This window comes from Carex rostrata, chromosome 27 (genome assembly GCF_964058835.1).
Source record: "Carex rostrata chromosome 27, lpCarRost1.2, whole genome shotgun sequence".
In the NCBI taxonomy this organism is placed as follows: domain Eukaryota; kingdom Viridiplantae; phylum Streptophyta; class Magnoliopsida; order Poales; family Cyperaceae; genus Carex; species Carex rostrata.
The window spans coordinates 2802935-2824656 of NC_135944.1; the positions used below are offsets into that span (position 1 = coordinate 2802935).

The 21722-nt window shown below is 33.6% G+C and overlaps 1 protein-coding gene across 1 annotated transcript; it reads right to left on the reverse strand.

Moving 5' to 3' along the window:
* Positions 1-14224: 14224 nt before the first annotated feature.
* On the reverse strand, positions 14225-20333 carry LOC144545332 (cytochrome P450 87A3-like). Its single transcript, XM_078293920.1, has 4 exons — positions 20026-20333; positions 19632-19727; positions 14545-14624; positions 14225-14364 (listed from the first exon to the last, which is right to left on the reverse strand). Exons 1-4 carry the CDS (start codon positions 20296-20298, stop codon positions 14244-14246), a joined length of 570 nt encoding a protein of 189 aa, XP_078150046.1. The 5' UTR covers positions 20299-20333; the 3' UTR covers positions 14225-14243.
* Between the last annotated feature and the right edge of the window lie 1389 nt (positions 20334-21722).

A 21722-nucleotide genomic window follows, 5' to 3' on the forward strand; every position in this document is an offset into this window, starting at 1 on the left:
GCATGCTGGGGCAGTGTCCGTGCATGTCTCCTCTTACTCTGTGTTGCTGGGCACCAGATCTTGCACTGTCAATTTACAACATCAATATTAACTGATTAACGCTATAGCTTATCCCAGTGTTTCTAAACCAGGACCGATAGTTATACTAATTAAAAGCCCAATATTATATTTCAACACTCCATAAATACTAACCAAAAATAAATATCATAACAAACCATTAATGCCAACCAGAATCTGAAACAAGCATCATGACTTGGGAGTTGAACTATTGCACAAAAAGCATGACGAATATATTACATTAGTATAGTTCTATTGTTACCTAACCTTAGTTAGTTGCTATATAAATTGAACATGTCCTGCAAAATTTTCAATGGAATTCTCACCTTGTATGAGCTTCAGGTGCTGTTCCTGAGGCAAGAGCCTTATTTATATTACATACAATTTGTAGTGACAAAATGACTTCAATTAAAGGCATGAGAGGTCACTGCTACAGAGAGTGCGATTACACAGACAAAAATGTAATTTACGCACGGATTCGTCCGTATGTGTGCAGGGTTAATAAATATATTTGACGAATGTGTGTGATATGAAATAAGAGGGGGCCAAATTTTTTTCCGTAGAACATTCACGCATGTCTAAATTAAAACCATGTGTGTATACCTTTCATTTTTGGACCAGCACCATCTTAATTTACACACTGATATGGAAAAAAACTCCTCGGATCCATATGTGATTAACCTTTTTGTAGTAGTGGTTCTTTGTGTCAGTACAGCTTATCTCTGATGTATGAACTGCTTTTCAGATTGTTTAGCATAGCACATGAACATTAAGTATGCCAGTGAATAAGCATGAGAACGACAAGTACTCCAGAACAACTACTATTATTTGTTCACAAAATAATTTACACTTAGGAAAGTTATATTATGAACATTTGTAGGATATAAAAAGTTCTAACAAACAATGTAATTTTACTTGTGGTGCTTTTTGTTGAGTCACGTGGCCAAGGGAAATTGGAAGCGTCTTGAGGCTTGTAGTTAATATTGACATGTTGTTTGTTATTCTTTTAATTTTACTTACTCATTGACTGATTCTACTTCTATTATCATCATCTCATCTATTCCTTTTCAAATTTTTGTATGCCTCCTGAGTAATGATTAATAGTCCTTCCATTCACAGGATGGAACAGCATTTGAGTACCGAGCTGCTTTATTAGCTTTCACTATATCAGATCTGTTATTGTTGAACATGTAAGTTCAACATCATTCTGTTGCAATAGATATCTTTTCTTTTGGATATGCAATCTGCTAGCATATATAATTGACTAGCAATGGGTGCCATTAAGTCACACACATGTGTACTTCACGCATGCACTTTTTGATGTTTTAGGACCCTTTGTAAGTGAATCAGTGGCACCTATTGAGAAATATTGAATTCTATCGTGGTGAATTTGCAATTTCTCAATTTATATAGTTTGACTCGTATAACATTTCCGTACAATTAATTTCATCATGAATACTAATTCCAATAGTAGCGTTTTGCAGACCAGCTTCTGCGCATGGGCAAACTTATGGCAGTTTTTTGCCTCTACTTAGGACAATATTCCAGGTAATCCCTCTGATGACATAATACTGCATGTTCTTAAGATCACTCACAGCAAACAGAAAATGAGGTCTTAGTATAGTATCTATTATGATATTACTGGTATGAATTCCGACCAATGAAAGAACCAACCAACACAAGAAAAAAAAAGGAAAGAGTCCTTGAATAAATGTTCAATTATTTATAAATTTTATATAAAAATGCAATATCTATGGGATTCAGAGACTATCTAACAAGGAAAAAAAAATCTGTCCTTTTGTTATCCGGTTCTACTGAAACACATTTTGTAATTAATGGTATCATTGATTTATCGCTTCTATGATTTTGTTATCTTAAACATTATATTTCAGGAGAGAGCATCACTTCCACCAGGAAGAACTAGGGTAGTGGTGACCCTTCGTGACTGCCACAATCTAGTAACTGTTTTTCATGTCATTTCAGCTAGGAAAAGTACAGTGAATTTAAGTCTGTAATCTACTCTTACTAATTAACCAAATTTTTTTTTTTTCTAAAACATAGAAAAATACGGATGATCAAGTAACAATGTGCAGAATGATGGAAGAGGTACGATCAACATTTCCACACAAGCCATTGTTTTGCTTCAGCTTTTACATTAGATTACATATATTGAGATCACTTCCTGTTACAGATTTGGGAATCTGTATCGAACTCAAACAAAAGACTCAAAGACTATATTGAGGTGCGATTTTAAATTGATAAAATATTCATGCAGCTATGAACCATAGTTGAACCGTATTTATAAGTGAAGTGAGCCGTCTAACCAACCTGCGTTTTCTTGCTAATTGTCCACCCATTTGTTTGTTAACACCGTTTACCTATTGTTTACTACTAAAGTTTAATCATTTTATACTTAAATCTACATGTCGATAAAACAATTATACTAATTAGTTAACAATTTTTTTATTTTAACTTAAAATAGAGAAGGGTAGTTAACAAATATGAAAATCAGTGGACAGTATAGAGATGGACTCACAAGTTGATTATTTATAATGGAGTGAGATAAGTTCTGCAGAAATGATATTGATCAATTTTATTTATCATACAGCCAGCATGTGCAAATGCGAGTTTGTTCCTCGCACATGAGATGCACCTACCCGCAGCACAATCAATTTTTTGAACAAATGTGATTTCTGTTGTTATATTGCAGGTATCTGTGGTACAGTTTCCAGATGCAACAAACGGATCTCAATTTGATGCATTTCAAATGAAGGTACAAAAATAATATGCAACTACACTTTGAACATCAGACACAAATCATTCATTTCCGTGAAACTTGTAAATTCTGTATTTTCTTGCTGTCTTTCTTATTTTGTGGTAATTATAAAATTTCTCATCAGTAAATTTCTAGATTAAAATTAACCACTAGCCTCATCACGATGGGAAATGAATCTTGGTTCTCAAAGATTCACTTTGGATGCGCAATGAAATAATTTTACCTTATTATTTGTAGGTAATAATAATAATAATAACAATAATAATAATAATAATAATAATAATAATAATAATAATAATAATAATAATAATAATAATAATAATAATAATAATAATAATAATAATAATAATAATAATAATAATAATAGTAATAGTAGTAATAATAATATTTACAATAATAACAATAACAATAATAGTAAAAGTAACTAAAACTAATACCGATACTAATAATAATAAATTGGGAAAATTGGTTATTTGTCACTCCAAAACCTTAAAATTTAAAAAATGCCACCTTGAAATTAGAAATCATCCTAATGCCACTCTAAGCTTAGTTAATTTTTAATTTTGCCACAAATAATAATTAATGACTAAAATACCCTCCCATCCGACTCTCTTTTTCCGAGTCGCTGAGCAACAAGTCTTCTGGTATTTTTCAAATTTTCTGAGTCAGTTTGGTTAACAGAAAAGGTAACGGCATCCTTAGTACTAGAAGGGAGCATGGCAATCACCCAGGAAATACAAGCGGAGGTATCATCAGGGTCGACACAGGCCAGGAGGTTGAGGATGTCCCCTTGTTCCAGGTTCATTTTCAAGCACAGCATGTCCATGCTTGTTTTCATGCCCACCACCAGTGCTTCCTCGTGCAGCCATTGGATCACCTGACTCGCCACCTGCCCCATTAATCCCACAAATAGTAATTAATTAATAAACAGCCTCCTCGTTCTAGACCTAGCAAATTATTATTTGGTTAATTAATCGGAGGAATATTTTCATTCTATCCCACAGTATTACTTGGGTGTTAAAAACTATTATTTTTGTTCCATCTAGACCCAAATACTGGTTTATTTTCGTTCCATTAATAAACAGTTTTGTGATGGGAGGGTATTTTAGTCATTAATTATTATTTGTGGAAAAATTAAAAATTAACCAAGTTTAGAGTGGCATAAGGATGATTTCTAATTTTCGGGTGGCTTATTTCAAATTTTAAGGTTTTGGAGTGGCAAATAACCAATTTTCTCTAATAAATTATAATAAGAAAACAACAATTAATATTAACATATGCAATTAAATAAGTTCCTTGTTAGACGATATTACCTTTGAAACTCACTGGACTGGGGATTGATTTCACCTATAATCATAATTCAAAAGAACTGATTGCTGACATAGCCAAACCCTTTTAACACAAGTGAGTCCAAGATTGACCCATCAACGACTTAAAAGTTCAAAATTCTCATCATAACATTTACAGCATCATATATTGTACAAAGGTGAAAGTCAATTGCTAAGTCAATTACAGCATCAGATCGTTTTTAAGCTTTGAAGTGTTCAAACACTTTTAGAGAAGCCATGGACAAGAGTCATCCTCCCGGAGAGCTTGCTCAAGAAAATTCATAATGTGAACCTATGTTGCATCCATGAATATAAATATAGAAATATTCAATTTGAACTTATAGGTTACAAGCAACTATTGAATGGAGTTGTGCTATGATGATTTAAAAAAATAATAATTTGTAGTTAGCTGAATTGCGGGAGCTGCTTCCCCCATCTGGGAACAGGCATCTACAGCACAGTCCCCTTACTGCTGCAACGTTTCTTAATAGTGTGCAAGAAATATGGGCTAACATCAGGGCTAACAGAAGTCTCAACATTCCTTCTTTTAATGTAACGAGCTACATCTTGCTATGTGATTTATCATCTAAACTATGATTTTACCCTTATTTTTCTGTTGCAACTCAATTCACAATTCAATTTGTGCAAAATTTAGGAATTGTTTTCTAGACACAGGTGCGAGACAATAATGCAGGCAGAACTGAGTTCACTTCATTTGAGTAAGGTAAATTTATTTGCACTACTGATCATGAGGCTTGTTGACAAATATAACTAAACGGATATTCGAATTATGTATTTCTGATCTCAATTGTACTGTAGGATTTTTCTGAATTGAGGAATATGCAAGGTCCTACCTCTCCAGAGTTGTTTCAGACAAAACTAGATGAGTTTCTTGTTTGTACATTGGCCCAGTAAGACTTAAACAGACTCTGGTTCTCATACTTTAACTCAATTTCGGAAACATATTATTATATATAAATGTTACAGTACTCTTTACTTTTTTATTATTGATTAGAATAAAAAAATTGGAGCCATTTATTTGTACTCATTACATGTGTTACAATAATACAAACACCATCAATAATAGTAATAATAAAATCAATGAACATGCTGACTAGCCTCACTTGAGCGATAAATGGTATAATAAATTGAGGAAGAAAAAAAATTGACTTTAAATTTATGACTTTACCGGCTACAAAAAATATCTCACGATAATCCATATGGATTATAACAACAGCACCCCAAGAATGTTTGTCATTTTTATATGAAATGTTAGATGTAATCACAACAACCACAAGAAGATTAATAAATAGAGTAAAATTCAATATAAAAGATTAAGAAAGTGTAACTTGTCTGAAAACTTCCAATTTCTAGCAACAACAAAATAAATTGTTTACTGCAAAAGCTCCAGAAATACTAGAAATGTGAGATTGTCATCAACAATTACTTTATATCAATAAATAATGTTCAATTATTATCGAGGTCGAGCACCCAGTCTTATGTCTTAACTGTGAATACTAGCAAAAATGTTCCAATCCTTGACTTGTTGATCAGAAATCTGGTGAATTCTAAATTTACTGAACATGCTTCTATGAGCAGGTTTGATGCGAGAGCAGCTGGATGTAATATAGGGGTAAAGGATACCTACAAAGCCATATTAAGGAGAGAAATAATTACTGTGAGAACTACAACACATTATTTTTATTTAATATTAAAATGCTCTTGCTTGGATTTTATGCTTGTTTATTCATTCTAAGAACTTAGTCAAATTTTAGTTCAGGCCTAAAAACTCTCAAGTATTTCTTATTTAAAATGTTAGATTTGTTCAATGCAAATGGCACCAAAATTAGTACAAAACCTATCTAAATTGTAGGTACTACATTTGTAGCTTTATTTTTATATGTGGTAATTATATAGTCAATTGTCACAATCGTTAAAACTGGTTGTCAACTTGCATTATATCCCTTCTTAAAAAATGAATAATGCAACATAAAAAACATATCCATGAATCAAAATAATTTGGTTCCATTTGATAAATAAAGCATCTTATGCTATTAAAAAGCTAATAATTTGATTGCAATCTTTAATCATAACAAACATACAGCAGTATTATAGTGGAAGATATGATTAATTGCTCTAAAATCTGCTGCACTGGCGTATGAATTGTCTATATATTTTTTCATAATAAATACTTACATTTCAATAAGAAAATAAACTACATTTCCATTCCAAGAAAATTTATTTCTACTTTCATAATTGAAGAAAACAAATATTCTACTTATATGAATTATGTTACTTCAGTAAAGTTTCTTCTTCATTCGAATACTGACCTATATATGTTCTTCAATCAACATTTAGAAACTGGAAGGCACAAATATAAAAATATTGAAGACAAAAAAACACGAGATGCTTGAAGAAAATAAGGTGGCAATTTTGATGCACTTGAGGAGTACGAAGAAAGGCATTCTTTCTAGTATTTTCACTCTCACAATTAAGTTGGAAGCATTCGACCACAATGATATTGACAGTATTGCAGATTTTTATGTGACAATGTTTGATGATCTATTCAGAGGTTACGTCTCATTAACATCCTTACAAAATATCACACACTGGAAATCATTGTTCACATAAATAATTTTATCTGTGTTGATTTATATGCTGAGAAGAACTTTAATATCGGAATGCCATGGTGGCAATTTATAAACACTGATTGTAACCGAGAGTATAAACCATCAATTTGTCACCTCAGTTCTAATAAAACATTTGTTTGCTAGCTTATATAAGTCTCTCTATGAACTATTTGGCTGAGATAGAAACTGTTCAGATCTATTCACAAAACATGACTTAACATAATCTATATGGCATCTGAGCCCATGCTACCAGCTGTTTACATATTGGCTTCTGTTCTGTTCCTTAGACTCAATTTATTGGCTACTTACTCAAATGGTCAAACTATGAAATTCATTTTTTTTTAGATTTCTGTGAAGAATACAGAAGATTTGTTCCAATCTATAGTAAGGAACTTAAGAAAGATCTAAAGAACTATACAGAACAAGAGACGAAGAAAATTGAGGTACACTATCTATTCACTTAATTTAATTTCCTTTCAATGCACTACTTTTCTATTTCTACAAGTTGGTTTAAGGAAACAGTAAAAAAAATATACCTATATCTAAGATTACTATGCTTAAATTTTTTCAATATATTTATTCGGCTTGTACTACGATTTTTTATGTTTAGTGGACAATGGATTCTTGATTGTATGAAAATATTCATTTCAAGAATTTCTTTGGCATACAAATTCCATATAGTGAAACCAGGAAAGTGTCAGTTCAACACCAGTAGTCCTTCCAGCCATAGTCAGTTCGACTGAAGGGTTGCAGATTATATGATGACCTTACGTAGCTTTCTTTGAACTCAATGTCATCGGAATTTCCACTACGCCAGAACACAATATTATTTTTTATTTGTGTGCTTATATTGATCATTTTTTTTTAATATACTCATATTTTATTTTTAATCCCTCACTCCCCGTACACCCATAACAGATGCACCACAAACTCTTTGTTTCTGTTGGAAAGTGCGCATTATTTGTCACACCTGTGCTCCTATATGCTGTCGTAACCTCACGGAATTTGCTGTCGACGTATTGAAGCATTGTTTTGGGTCTATGGATTGGTTTTTGCTGCTTTGATTGTTTGGATAATTTAATCTATATGATATCTATTACTTTATTTGTTTTGTGAGGAACTGAGACAAGGTCATGGAGACCTGCACAAACAATTTTTTCAAATTGTAAATGAAATTTGTAATTGAGCCGGAAATTTAAATTAAACTATATATCATTCGAAGAGTTCCTATTAATGTGAATGTAATATGATATCCGAATTATGAAGATTTTTCTTCACAAATTGCTTAATTCATAAAGTTTACTTAATTCTGAAAACAATTAAGCGGGAGTTTAAAATTAAACTGTTAAGGCCGTTTAACACAAACGGGCGTTTTCAGAAAGTCCGTGATAAACAGGTTAAGTCTGTGATGTTTTCTTTTTTTGAGAAAACAATAGGAGTCTAGCCCCTATTTATATTAACCTTAGATGGTTACAAGTGGTTAGTTTTCCAAATTAGAAACCTGGTGCAATGTGTGAAATATGGATGAAAAGGAAGAAAAATAAAGATCCTGTTGTGGTTCTACGTTGGGAGTAAAGAAAGGAAAAGAAAAAATGCTTTAAAGTAAATTATTACAAGAAACTAATCACTAGTTAGCCATTGTCTCTATTGTACCCTCTTCCGATCCTTTGTGACAGTGTTGTTGGGATAAACTAAGCAATACTGCACTGCTTTGTGCCAGTATGCAAAGGATTGAAGAGAGATGAATATTTTTCTGAATAGAAACAACGCTTTATTTCCTTTCTCTCTTACTCAATTACATAGAGTTCTACAGTATTTAAAGCAATACAATGTTCCTAAAATAACCACCCACAACTTCCCTAAATTAAGCACCCACTACACAACATGCTAAAAATAACTAACCACTACTCTAACTAATCCTAAAATAACTATGCTTAAAATAACCAATGCCTAAATAATCATTGCAGTTTTCATACGTCTAAAAACTGCTTCTAAATAAACTAAACCTATGAAGAGATTATCTAAAAATAATTTTGAATTAACTTTCAACAAGTGTGTGCATATCTCTCACTTCCTCCACTATCTGATGTACTGTCTTTGCTTGCTCCGCGAATATGCTTCTGCAATTTTCTTTCCAGATGACAAAGTTCGTAATGACCATAATTTCTATTGTTTTCCTTGATAATCCCTTGTCCACCATTGATTCAATGTAATTTGTATTGTGATGTGTGATATCTGCGAGTTCTGTTGTTACTCTTCTACTGACATCTGTTGTGACATCTTTTGCAATCTTCATCACTCATTCTACACATAAAGCACATCCCAACTATAGTGAAACCTCTGGCCCTTATATTTTCCGTTGTTAGTATTATGTTTTTATATAACAGCCAAGCAAAAATTCTGCATTTCGGTTGCACTTTTAGTTTCAAGATACCCTGTGTGTTGCCTGAGATCCTGGGGGTTTCACATAATCTTCTGTATGTTGATTTAACTGAGAATCCTTTTTCTTCATGAGGTCTCCATATTGCTAGATCAGTTACTTCCTCTGAGGTTTGCAGTTGCTGGTACTGTCTTGTATGTCTTAGTTCTTATAGCTCTTGCATTGCCTGTTCTGTAAGATTATAAGAAAACAATTGCCCCGGGTATGGTATCATGATGAACTCATGTAAACTGCCTTTTGGGTTGTTTGCAAATGTGTACAATGCCTAGAAAGTATGACATATAATGCCTTGTCCCCAATCGTGTTTCCAGAGTTTAATTCCCAACCCCTGACATGGTATTCTTCTAATCAAAGTGTCGCATACCTTCTGTTGTTCAGTTAGGTGTTTTGAAAAGAAATTGGAGTCGTAAACTCCCATTGAATCTTGATGCCAATATATCTCCAGAAAGATCGAATTCCATAACTTTTTTTTGTGGTTGATGCCACTTCCGGTACCACTTAAAAAGCAATGCCGTGTTAAACAGTCTTAGATTGATCACACCTAATCCTCCTTGTGTTTTTGAGGTACACACTAGGTCCCAGTTAGCTAGGTGTATTATTTTCCATCTTGTTGTGCCCCCCGCCAAAGAAAGGTTCTCCTTAATCCTTATCCTAATCCAAAAAAAGAAAAAAAAGATGGGTCATAGATGAGGCCCCACCTCCGTCGTCCACTTTGTGAGTTGCACCTCAATCTCCGACCCCAGGGAGAAAACACAAATACCAGTTGCTTCGTTTCTCATCTCTTGTGTGGGGAACACAGCGATACAGTCAGCTGAGTTTGGGTTGACTTAATTTCGAGATGAGAAAGTCCCTGATGTTTGTAATAAAATAGCTTGCTAACCTTGTTGCCAGTTGGTGGGCTAATAGCTAGTCGATCAAATTGGTTTGATCCTGTCATAACCACTGCTGACCTATCAAGGTAGTCGTTCTCAGGTAACAACTGGTCACGATCTGGCAGGTAGACCACCAGATCCGATGCCCTGTTGCCAGTGACGTAGTTTGGGCTGGTCATGACCATGTCCTCCTAGTTAATCAGTGGGTCCATTGGTTTGTTTGAAGGGGTTTGCTTAGGTGTTTTGGTTAGTGTTGCTGAGGTTTGGATGATAATGGTCTTCAGGGGGGGTCTGTGTTGCTTCTTTTATAAGTGGAAATTCATGTGGTGTTTGCTCCTGTGGTGCATGTTCTTTGTATTTTGGTAGTTGTGGCTCCTTGATTTCCCTCTTAATGACTCTAGCTGGCTTGAGTGGGCAGGTCCTGGAGAGGTGGCTGTTCCCTTTGCATCTGATACATTTCACTTTGTTTCTGTAGTGCGCCTTTCTATGCCCCTTTTTGAGACATTTAAAGCGTATCTTCTCATTATAATGGTTTGGATGCCTTACTTGGTAAGGCCGGTTAGTAGGTTGGCGAAGTGCTTTCCTTCTTCGTACCAGTCTATCCTAACTCGTCCTTTGGTGACACCTCTTGTGTTCCCCGTGTAGAGGTATTGTTGTGTTTCCCATTAATGAGTATCTTTACTGGATTGTTTGCCGTAGTCCTCTGGTTGGGTAGACCCTTAACTCCTCCTTCGCCATTAATGCCTCTGGGATTCTGAGTCTGTGGAGCAGGGTTTGTGTCTACCCGTGTTGCTTGCCTGTTGAAAAGCGCTGTTGCATACGTTGGCTGGCCCGGTGCTGGATGGTTTGGCCTGGCCGCTTTGTGTTGTACATGTAGTGTAGTTTCTCTCGCGTACTTTCCTTTCTCTAGCTAGTCACCCTATAATCGCCTTGGTCATCTTGCTCTCCATCTCCTCTTCCGAAAGGGTCTTTATTGTAAAGACTATTTATGTTGCTTAAATGTACGTAGCACCGGAATTTCAATTACCCGTCTATATATATATAAATGATACAACACTTAGCATTTGTCACACATTTACAATGTAGAAATATGTCACAAATTTACAATGTAGAACCACTATTTGTTCGCTCTTCACACATTTTTTTTTTGCATGTTTTTTTGGATGTTTTTTGCTGCCTTCTTATTACCTACTCAAAAGGAATTATAGTCTAAATTAATTTAAATAAAATTGAGCACATGTGAGATTAAAAGATATCATATAATATTTAGATATTAGATATTAGAGTAAACCAAATATTGGTAATAGATATTGATAGGGCCATGTTCCACGGCCCATATATATAGCTTCAATCTGGACCACAAACAAAGCCGGGATTGGGACCTCGTTTGGCGAGGCCAACCCGGAAAACAATGCGGGGGTCCATGATTGAAGCCCATGATAAGCCTGCCAAGTTGTGATAAAACAGCATTCGCTGGGGGTTATACGGCCCAAAGTCAATTCAGAGATATTAACTGTTTATAACCGATCGCCATGTCGGTTATTGACTTCATTCACACGATTAAACGTGGTCATGATCACATACCTTTGTAACCAACCCATGTTTTGCCTTGCCCTGGCAGGGGAAAGGCGGTATATGGGTCTACTATATAAAGCCCTTCCTTTCGTAAGAAAAGGGCGAAGAATTTGATATTCTTACACACTCACACTCATACACTCATATACATTCTTAGAGATATCAGATAGGTAAGAGTTCGATATCTCTGAGATTCTCCTCCTTATCCCCGAAGTAGCCTACCTACTTCCAGGACTCGATCCTCGAGATCATTACTTGACTTCCTCAAGTCGACCACTTCTCGGCCTGCGACCTCGAGCAGGACGAGCCCAGTTCAGCCCATCAAGAGCATACAGCCTGTTAACTGACATAGCCCGTATCAGATATGTATTTTATATTAGATATTACTAGAGTAAATCAAATATTGATAATAAATATGTATTTCTTATGGTGATTCGGTAGACTTAATGTCAAATTTATGCTTGTTCGCTGATATTACTAGCATAAGAACTCCTGATATGCTTGCCTAACTCACACGCATCATCACTCAAAAATTGTCTCGGCCATTTGAAAAAAATAAATAAAAAATAAAAAAATATCTAGACCGCAAATATTCTATACGGTCCGGAATTTTAAATCAAAAAAAAAAAAAAAAACCGGACCGCAAATATTCTGTGCAGTTTGGGCATTTTTATAAATTTTGCTAAACCGTGGTTATTTATAATAATATATTTTTTTTGGGTAAAAATAAAAATCTCGGAATAATTAAGTATGTAAGTAGTAGATTGTAAGGTTTTATTGTTATGTAGTACTACAATTAAAACTTCCACAGACTGGTACCAGAGGTTTGGACCAATTTGTGATATCCAAGTTTCAACTAATGAAAACTGGTCAGGATTTACCTCACATCAAAACAAAAACAAAAAAATAATAATAAATTGAAGCGCCTCTTTCCATATCCCGAATTTCTCAAAATTTAAATTAGCTCCTCATGAATTCTTATTGCACAGCAACAAAAAGTGAAGATTATGAAGTAAAACAAGCCCATTGTTTCATCAAGCTACCTTAGTCCATCTCTCTCGTGATATATAATATTTAAGTTTGTACCAATATCATATAGCATACACATCAAAATATAAGGTCTTTAAAATGGATGCAAAATATCAATAAATTTATAAGTTCATATTTATATTGAATTTTCACAAGTACAACCATTCAATTCCTGTCCGTAGGGTCGGAGGAATTATCTACAATAGCTGCATAGCTATCAATAGCATTATTTATATATTTCGAAATGAAGAAACACCCGATACATTCAATTGAAGTCCAATTTGGGCTCTCTAGCTTGGAACGAATTGAATATATAACCCTTCTGAAACTTTTAGTCCAAGAGTACGTGTAATAGTGCCACCTTTAATTATCTTCCACCTGTGAAGTATATAGAGCAGTAACCTGATTATATTTTAAGTTCTATAGTTAACTGTGTAAAGCAATCCAATTAATTACTGTCAGAATAGGCACCATGACACGATTGGATATCTACACGATCTTTAGATGAAGAAAGTAATATTATTTCAGCAATCATATATGTTGATATCGGCATTCGGCAACAACATGAAAAGGCAATTGGTATTACCTTGTATGTCGCTGCTACCTAATTGATAGACATTGCAATTACATTTGATAGAGTGAATATTACTTTCTATATCTTGGACGACTTTCTATGTTTTGATAAAAAGAGGATATATGATATGAGGGTGTGCTCCTCATGAATTGAGGATCCGAAAAATTACTATGTAATTCAATTCTGAATTAATATAACAAAGGGAGGGAAGGGAGCTTCATGGAATGATTGTGTCTTATACAATTATATTATTTTTGTCAATTACTCGTGATAAACAGCTAAAGTACAATTAGCCTTAGTTCCCACATCCCATTACATGTCAAAACCGGTTGTCTTCCTTTATATTTGAACTTAATTACTAGTAATATTACTTACTTCAAAACTGTTTAATTAATAATTAAGCACAAATAAACACTACGTAAATCGAAGTTTAAATTACATATGCATGTCATCTTATAGTCAGGGAAAGGTAACTATAATTTGTAATCAAGCGATGGAAAAAGATGGACATGAAAAGCATGGTATAATCAGCTCCAACACAAAAACGCATTCCACTTCCAAATGCCATGAAATTCTTGGATCCGCGAGCAGATTCCGTTATATCCTAAGGACAGACAAATAACATTTTAGCCATTTGTAAAACTAAAGGTATATACTTCAATTGCTATACAGTATTAATTTGTTCTTGATCTTTTATTATGCAAACTTGATTGACAAATGGTGATAATGAATTTTAAAGGATTTTATATTATACCCCCGATACTAATGCAAAAACAGCAAAAATGTAAAAAAAATATTTAAGTAGGCAACATGACCAAACTAAAATAATTGATTAATTTTTACAAAAGAATTGCAAGAGCTACACATACGCCAATAAAGGCTTAGTGCATGAGACCTTAAAAAGTTCTATCCCGCATGTTGTGTGATTATTTGTGATATCTGATGAATTGAAAAGGTGAAGCTCATAATTTCAAAAACTTCCATCTTGATGGTTTGAACGAATGAGGGTCTTCATATATTTCAGGATTAAGATGAATGGCTAGAGAGCACACCATTACTTGCCATCCCTTTGGAATTGTATAGCTTGTTGTTTTTCAAGTTCCAACTCTCAGAAAAAGGAGAAACATTATTAATATATGGAACATATAAAAGGATGAACTACATATTAACCACTGTTCATGTCTTGGCCATTACTTGCCCAATCATTATGTTTAGCATTTTGCAATATAATTGAAGTGTTTAGTTAGGTTATAATGGAAGAAACCTTTATACTCGACGTCCTTCATAGTTTTTCTGAACATTACTGGAGAAAAGTTTCCCAGCCTAAGTATTTCCTTAATGACCTGCAACCAAAGACGAAACAAGTTTTGAATTTTGAATAATAAAATAAATGATACAAATACGAGAAGTTTCCAATCAAGACAAATTACAAGAACTTTTAATATAAAATATACATATAAGCCCAATAAAAATTTGAAACTTACACTTCTCCAGGTTGATACCGGGTAGATAATTGCCGTTACAAGGTAACAGGACATTATGTTTTTATTAGGTTCTGTGTTTTCTGTCATATACTGCGGTTTTTGTGCGTATGATGCTTTTGGCTGCTTTATTTCTGTTGAGACTGAGACTTAAAAACCTCGCCGTTTCTTTCAATACAATGTCTAAAAAAGCTTAAGGTGAACACCCAGCCACAAAACAGTAAAACAATGTTATCAGAACTGGACCAGTCGATGTTAACCCGAGGAAGCTTTGGGTCAACAATTTACTAGTCGAACCGGTGGATCAATCAGTTCAACTATTGGTTTTTTAAAACATATATAACTCTATAACTTATTATCCAAAATTTAAGTTATTTATTTTTACGTCAAAGTATGCATTTGATTGAATAAAACATATAGATAACAAAGAGTAACATTTTTAATACAACATGGAAAATACAAAAAATAAATACAAATACATAAAAATTTGTATATTATTGAGAACTAAATTCTTTAGAGTAGTTAAAACATTCAAGGTCTTATGTACAAACTTCCTAACACAAAGAAACTACTAATTTGCTTCATATATTTGTGCCTTTGCCATGTGGTCACATGGGGTCGGATCCCCTGAAGTAACCCAACTTTTGGATTTTCGATCGAGACCATCCGATTTGAATTCATCGCTCAAGATCATCTAGGGATTTGGATTCTGTACTCGGAATGGGTGTGCTCCACTTCGGATGGATTGTTCTGAATTCAAATCAGACGGTCCGAATCTAAAACCAAAAAATTGAGATACTTCACTGGACAGGAAAAAAGGAGAACCTAGCTAGTAGCTACACATTCCTTGTTAGTCTATCTCCCTCATTTAATGCACAAAAAGTGCACTTTATAGGAAACATAATTAATATGTTTGAAACCCGGTTTTGTCCAAAATCGAGCCGGCGGTTTTTTCTATCAATAACTCGTCTTGTAACTAGGAGTGCAAACGGATCGGATAGTGCTCAACCCATATCTGTATCCGTATTTTTTTTTGGATACGGATACGGATTGGATATTAAACGGATACAGATACGGATCGGATATTTTCGGATACGAATACAGATACGGATATAATTTGGATTTCTAATTCAAAATATATATCTAATTAACTAAAATTCACCAACATAAATATAACTTTAATTAAAAATACCAACACAAAAGATCATCTTTAAAAATATTATAATACAAAACATAAATAGACAAAAAAAAAATTCTCTCAAGTCTTAACATATCCGGATATCCGAAAAATTAAAATATCTGAATCCGGATAATTATCCGTATCCGTATCCGATTCCGAAATTTAACCCGTATCCATATCCGAATCCGCATAAAAAAAATCCGTATCCGTATCCGAATCCGCAACTATCTGTATCCGAATATCCGAATCCGCAAAAATTCAGATACGAATCCGGATTCGGATGGATAATATCCGACCCGTTTACACCCCTACTTGTAACCCGTTTTTAATGGTTCCGCAGCTGAAACGATATTCTAAATGAACCAAACGGTAAAAGGAGGGGGTGAGGATTTTAACAGCAAAATTTTGACTCAAGACAGCGAAGAGGTGAGAGAAATCATTTATTTGGACCATTATATCCATGATTTAAAAAAGGAAATTAATAAAGCAGCACAACATTAATGGAGTATCACATCTGTAATAGAAATTTTCTTCGAATAAATTTAAAGATATACACGATGAAATTTGGAATGTTGTATTACATTTTAATGTTAAAAATTCAAACATTATTTTTGCTAAAAATGACGACCCGTTCATTTCTATTAAATATTGAGTTTAATTTTGTTTTGTTTTTTATAGTTGTTGTTTGTCAACATCATATAACAATATTTTGAACAGTACAATATTTTTTTTTCCTTTTGATTTTGTGAACAGTACAACATCATAAAGCAAATTAAATAAGTTGATTTTAAAAATAATCTTTACTACTGCATGTCTTATACTTTCTCTAGATGGAACTATATATTCTCTTTAAGAATCAGTTCTACCAAACGTGTTAGCATTTCAATTTTTTTTACTTTTTTTTTATTTTAATGTCAGTTTAATAATAGATCCACCAACATACCACATAAAAGTTTTTAAATCGTTATAATCTATACATATAATGTAGTAGCATAAAAATAACAATCAATTATTCCTAAAAACTTCAAAAAAAAACTAAAAGCTTAAAAAAAATATACCACAGTAGCACAAAATTTGAATAGACATTATTATTATACTAACAATAAAACTAAAAACTTAAAATAATAAAAAATTAATTTAAATTAAGCAAATTAGTAACATTATTCTCATATCATATTAAGATCTTCATTTGTATTCACCGCTTCATTGGCTTGAGGGGCTTCATTGTTTTTTGTTTTGATTGTTAGTGGGTTATCCACTAAGAAATATATTGATGATTAAAAAAGTTTACAATGTCATGGCATAGTCCAATTGGACTTCTGCTATGATGGTCTCCTATCTATATATACAATTACTATTTACATCATATTAAATTGAAAGGAGATCCCTTAGTAAAACCAGAGAGGTTTCTCTACTGTCTAAGCCTCTAATCTTTCTTACTCTAACCAAATAGGGTCCAGTTGTGTACATCCATTGCCGCTTCATTTATTAACATATACTCTGGCATCCTCTTTTGAGAGAATGTTCTCCTATTCCGTTCCTTCCATAGTGCCCATGTGCCCGCTACCCAGGCCACATCCCAATGTTGCTTCTCTCTTCCTGACATGCGTTGTCGCGCCTCCCACCATACCTCAGTCGGATTATTGCCAACCATCCTTAGCAGGTTTAGTTTCACTCCCAGACCTCTCCAGAATCGGGAGGCGTATTTGCATGTCCACATTATATGATCTCTTGTTTCTATGCTACTATTGTTACACATTGCACATCCTTGTGTTACCACACAGCCCCTAGCTGCCAGTGTCTCATGTGTTAGAATTTTATTCGCAATCATTAACCATAAGAAAAATTTTACCTTCATAGGTATTTTTATTTTCCACAGTATTCTATGGTATGGCGAGCTTTGTCCCATGTCATGCAGGAAGTGATATGCCGAAGAGCATGTGAACTGGCCTGATGCCATCCTTTTCCATTTAATTTCCTACGTGATGGTCGACACACCTATTGAATCTATGAATACGGGTACCAGCTGTGAAAGTTCTTTGAGGAAGGAGTGGTGTTGTGAGGAGCTTCATTGTTAGTGCATTAAGTTTTTTCGATGCTTCAGCAATTTCAAATTTTAAAAGGATAATTGATCCGACAAGTCTTGTTGTCTTTTCTCTTTCATCGAAAGGCATACACTATGCATCACAATATTTACCACAACTATTACATTGTAAAACCACATAATTTTCAGTTTAGAATCACAAATAGATAATGCTTAACCTTCAGCCGAATAAAATGCTCTAACATCATTGAGTAGATCTTTGTGAGTTTCATACTTGAAACCGAGTACTTCAAGTTTTTTGGTCCCTTGTTCAAATAAAATTGCCGACTCATCAATATCCATATATTAAACAAAATAGTATGTAAATAAATAAAGTAAAATATCAAATGGCCTCTTAAAATAAAAGTTCCGTCACATTGAGATGATAAACTGATCTTAATTTGCTATGTCCCCTTTAAAACAAAATTGATAAGTATATTAAATTATCTTTGATTTGAGAATTGAATAGCAAGTGCATGGTCGAAGAAGAGAGAAATATTGCACAACTCAAAGCAGCAATTTGTTTTCTCACATCAATCTTTTTTGTTCCGCCCAAAAAAGTAACAAGAATTGACTGCTAATTAAAGAAAGAATTATATATCAATTGATTATACTCAATCAATGAAGTATTTATTAAAGGAGTAAGTGGTCATTTTCAAAAGTTTCTCTCACCTCTTCACTGCTTTGAGCCAAAATTTCACTGTTAAAATCTATGCCCAAAAGGAGGAGGGGATGGTTTTTTTAAGTTTAACTGCCTATCCGTTTCAGTTTTGATAACACTGAGTAAAACATTGTGAAATTCTTATTGTACATTTTCTGGTTGCATTCTTAAATATTTTCAGAAAGCTATTTCCTTTTCTGGTGCATTAATTGTTTCCTTTTGAGCATAATTTTTTATCTCTCTCGAATTTATTTGGTTGTTTCCTTTTGTGTTTTTGTGTTGTGCATTTTTTGCTGAAGATATGAGAAGAAAAATGTTGAAGGACGAATTTGACATAAATAGATAAAAGGTTCCGTCAACTCTCAAGTCTGAATAATCAAAATCGTGCTTTTAAAATAGCATTATCATTTCAATAATTCAAATTTATGTGATCTAGTCAAATCGATCTTCAACAGATGGAACATGAAAATGGCCCGCGGGATTTAGACCCCTACGATTTTTTTTTTATAAATTTTAAATAAACATTTATTCATTTAAAGAAAAAAAATATGTCTCATTCTGTTGAATATTTTTTTTATTATATTCGGCCCCTGCTATAATTAGTTTCTAATTCTGTCTTGATTAAATTTTCTCAAAAACTGCACACAAATACTGTCTTCGACCAAGATATTTTTATTATTATTACTATTATTATTAAAGGGTACTTGTACACCACTGCATCTTTTAGATGTTATTCTTGAGAATTGAACCTGAGTCTCTCACAAAAGAGACAATGAGACAATGGCTCGTGCCACTACATTAAGTCCGCAATTCTTATTATCTAAGTATTGGTGCCACTACACTAAGTCTTCGAGCTAGTTTAGGTTCTAATTAACAAAGTACTTGTTCGAGTGTAAAAGAAAATGAAACAAATAGGCATTGTATAAGATTAGAAATAGTGACAACCTGAGACGTGAATATCATTGATTTGTAGTCTTCCCATGTGACAGTACTAGAATCCTCTCGGTCTCCCATTTTCTTCAAAATCTGTTCATGTTCCTCCTATAAATTGGACAAAAATGTAAATGACTATAGTAGGATGGTCATGCACTACTACTAAACCTGACAGAGCTAGCTTGGTGACTGGTCAAAGACAATGTAACTAATTCTTAGTTGTTAGAAGAATAGTTACCTAGCTAGGAAACTATAATATGTTCTAGATGGTTATGTAATACGAGTAGATGTAACAGTTGTAAGATATGAGCAAATAATGAAAAGAACTTCTCGATGAACAGTTGTATGATATCAGGAATTAAATAAGATATGAGCAGTTTGGATAAATGTTATAGATATAATTAACCTCCAACTTCTCGATGACTTGAGGGTGATCAGATAGAAGCTTGAAAGCTAAGGTGATTGCATAAGAAGTGGCCTCAAACCCTGCCAAAAATAATGCAAAGATCGAATCCAGAGCAATCGACTCGGTAATGATAGATTCTTTATTAGTCAGCTCTTCTACCAATTTGTCCCAGAAGTCCACATATCGCACTTGAGGAGAGCTCATCCTCTTATTTAGTGTATTTTTCAGAATAATAGTCACAACCCTTCGTGCCTGAGTTAAAATAGTTTGCATTAGTTAATTATCTGTTGACTTGGATGGTAATTTTTTATTTTTTTTGTTCTTTATCACCTCCATATTAACAATTTTAATGTCATGATTAGAAATTTTTGGTTTTTACATATCAATAAGATTTAAATTTTCCAAAGAGTTGGTTAATCATCATCATGATATATTAGACAACTTCCAGAAGCATAACTCCTGTAAAATTTATATTTAATTTTAATACAAAGATATGGAGGTAGCATTAAGTAACTAAATTATAGCTGTTATTTTAGGAATACATAGTCAATGTTAGCTATTGTAATTTACTATTTATTAAGTCACTTTGAAAATCGTTGATTCAACGGTTTTACTGTTTTGTTAAGACACTGTTGGATCAGCAATTTTCAAAGTGACTTAATAAATAGTAAAAAAATTCAAAAAAATGTAAAATTTGGTCTCCAAGCACATATTAATATGGAGAACAAGATGAACGGTTCAAATCGACTTTTTGAATTTTGAAATTTCAAATTTGGACCGTGTGTATTTCGGCCCATATGTTACCGAAAGCATATTAGCTGTCACACCAAAAAGGTATAGTACCAAGTTTCAGTACAGCAAGCTGTACCTTTTAACCTTAAATACGCTCTTCGGTTCAGACTGCAAGTGCACAGTCCTATCGAATACTATATTGTCGGGTATCGATCACAGGGACGATTCAAATTTAAACCGAACTCTACTTAAATTAGTTAGGTACTAGAAGTGAGAAAAAGTTGGTTTGGTTGTTTAAGTTTCCTAAACAGTTCAATAGCAATGATTAAATGCGAGAAAGTAAATAGCTTGGTTTAAATCAATAATAAAAGGCGTTTCCAGGTTTCAGACTCATCTCAGTTCTACCTCTCAGTTCCTGATACGGGCCGTGTGGTTTCCCACACGGGTCGAGTCAGGTTACACAGGTCGGATACTTTCGTACACGGTCCATGTCAACTTCGAGTTAATGCACCAGTTACTGTTTCCTTGTGTTTTTCCTTTGTGTAGGGTTCTACTAACCAGACCTAATGTTCCTAAACCTCAACTCTCGTATATTGGTTAATAAAACTTGGTATGGAGTTGCAATATTTACTCTCGTCGAATTCTAGACTTCAACTTTCGTGTTGGTCCGAATTACCTAGTTGCTTGTTTGGTATTCTAAAGGTATTATCTTATCTGTCGATAAGAGGAAATGTTCACCTTTCGGCTATTATTTGGTTTCACCTTTCGGATCACTAAACCTACCTCATGTACTTAGCTTTGGTTGAGAGATTTTAAAGGGGAGAATGCGCTTTAGATGTGATCATGCATCTAGTGACAAACCAATAAAAATCAAACAACTTAATCTAAGCAATTAAAATCAAACACAATCAAACAAACACAAATTCTAACATAAGAATCCAATAACTATCATGCAAAACAAAATA

What these genes read in the sequence shown, in the direction of transcription:
- LOC144545332 (XM_078293920.1), bottom strand. Translation starts at nt 20,298, where the DNA reads ATGCAAACTATTTTAACTCAGGCACGAAGGGTTGTGACTATTATTCTG. An exon ending in AAGTCATCGAGAAGTTGGAG is followed by an intron (nt 19,728 to 20,025) that starts GTTAATTATATC and finishes TCCAATTTATAG; the next exon opens with GAGGAACATGAACAGATTTT. An exon ending in CAATGATATTCACGTCTCAG is followed by an intron (nt 14,625 to 19,631) that starts GTTGTCACTATT and finishes CTTTGGTTGCAG; the next exon opens with GTCATTAAGGAAATACTTAG.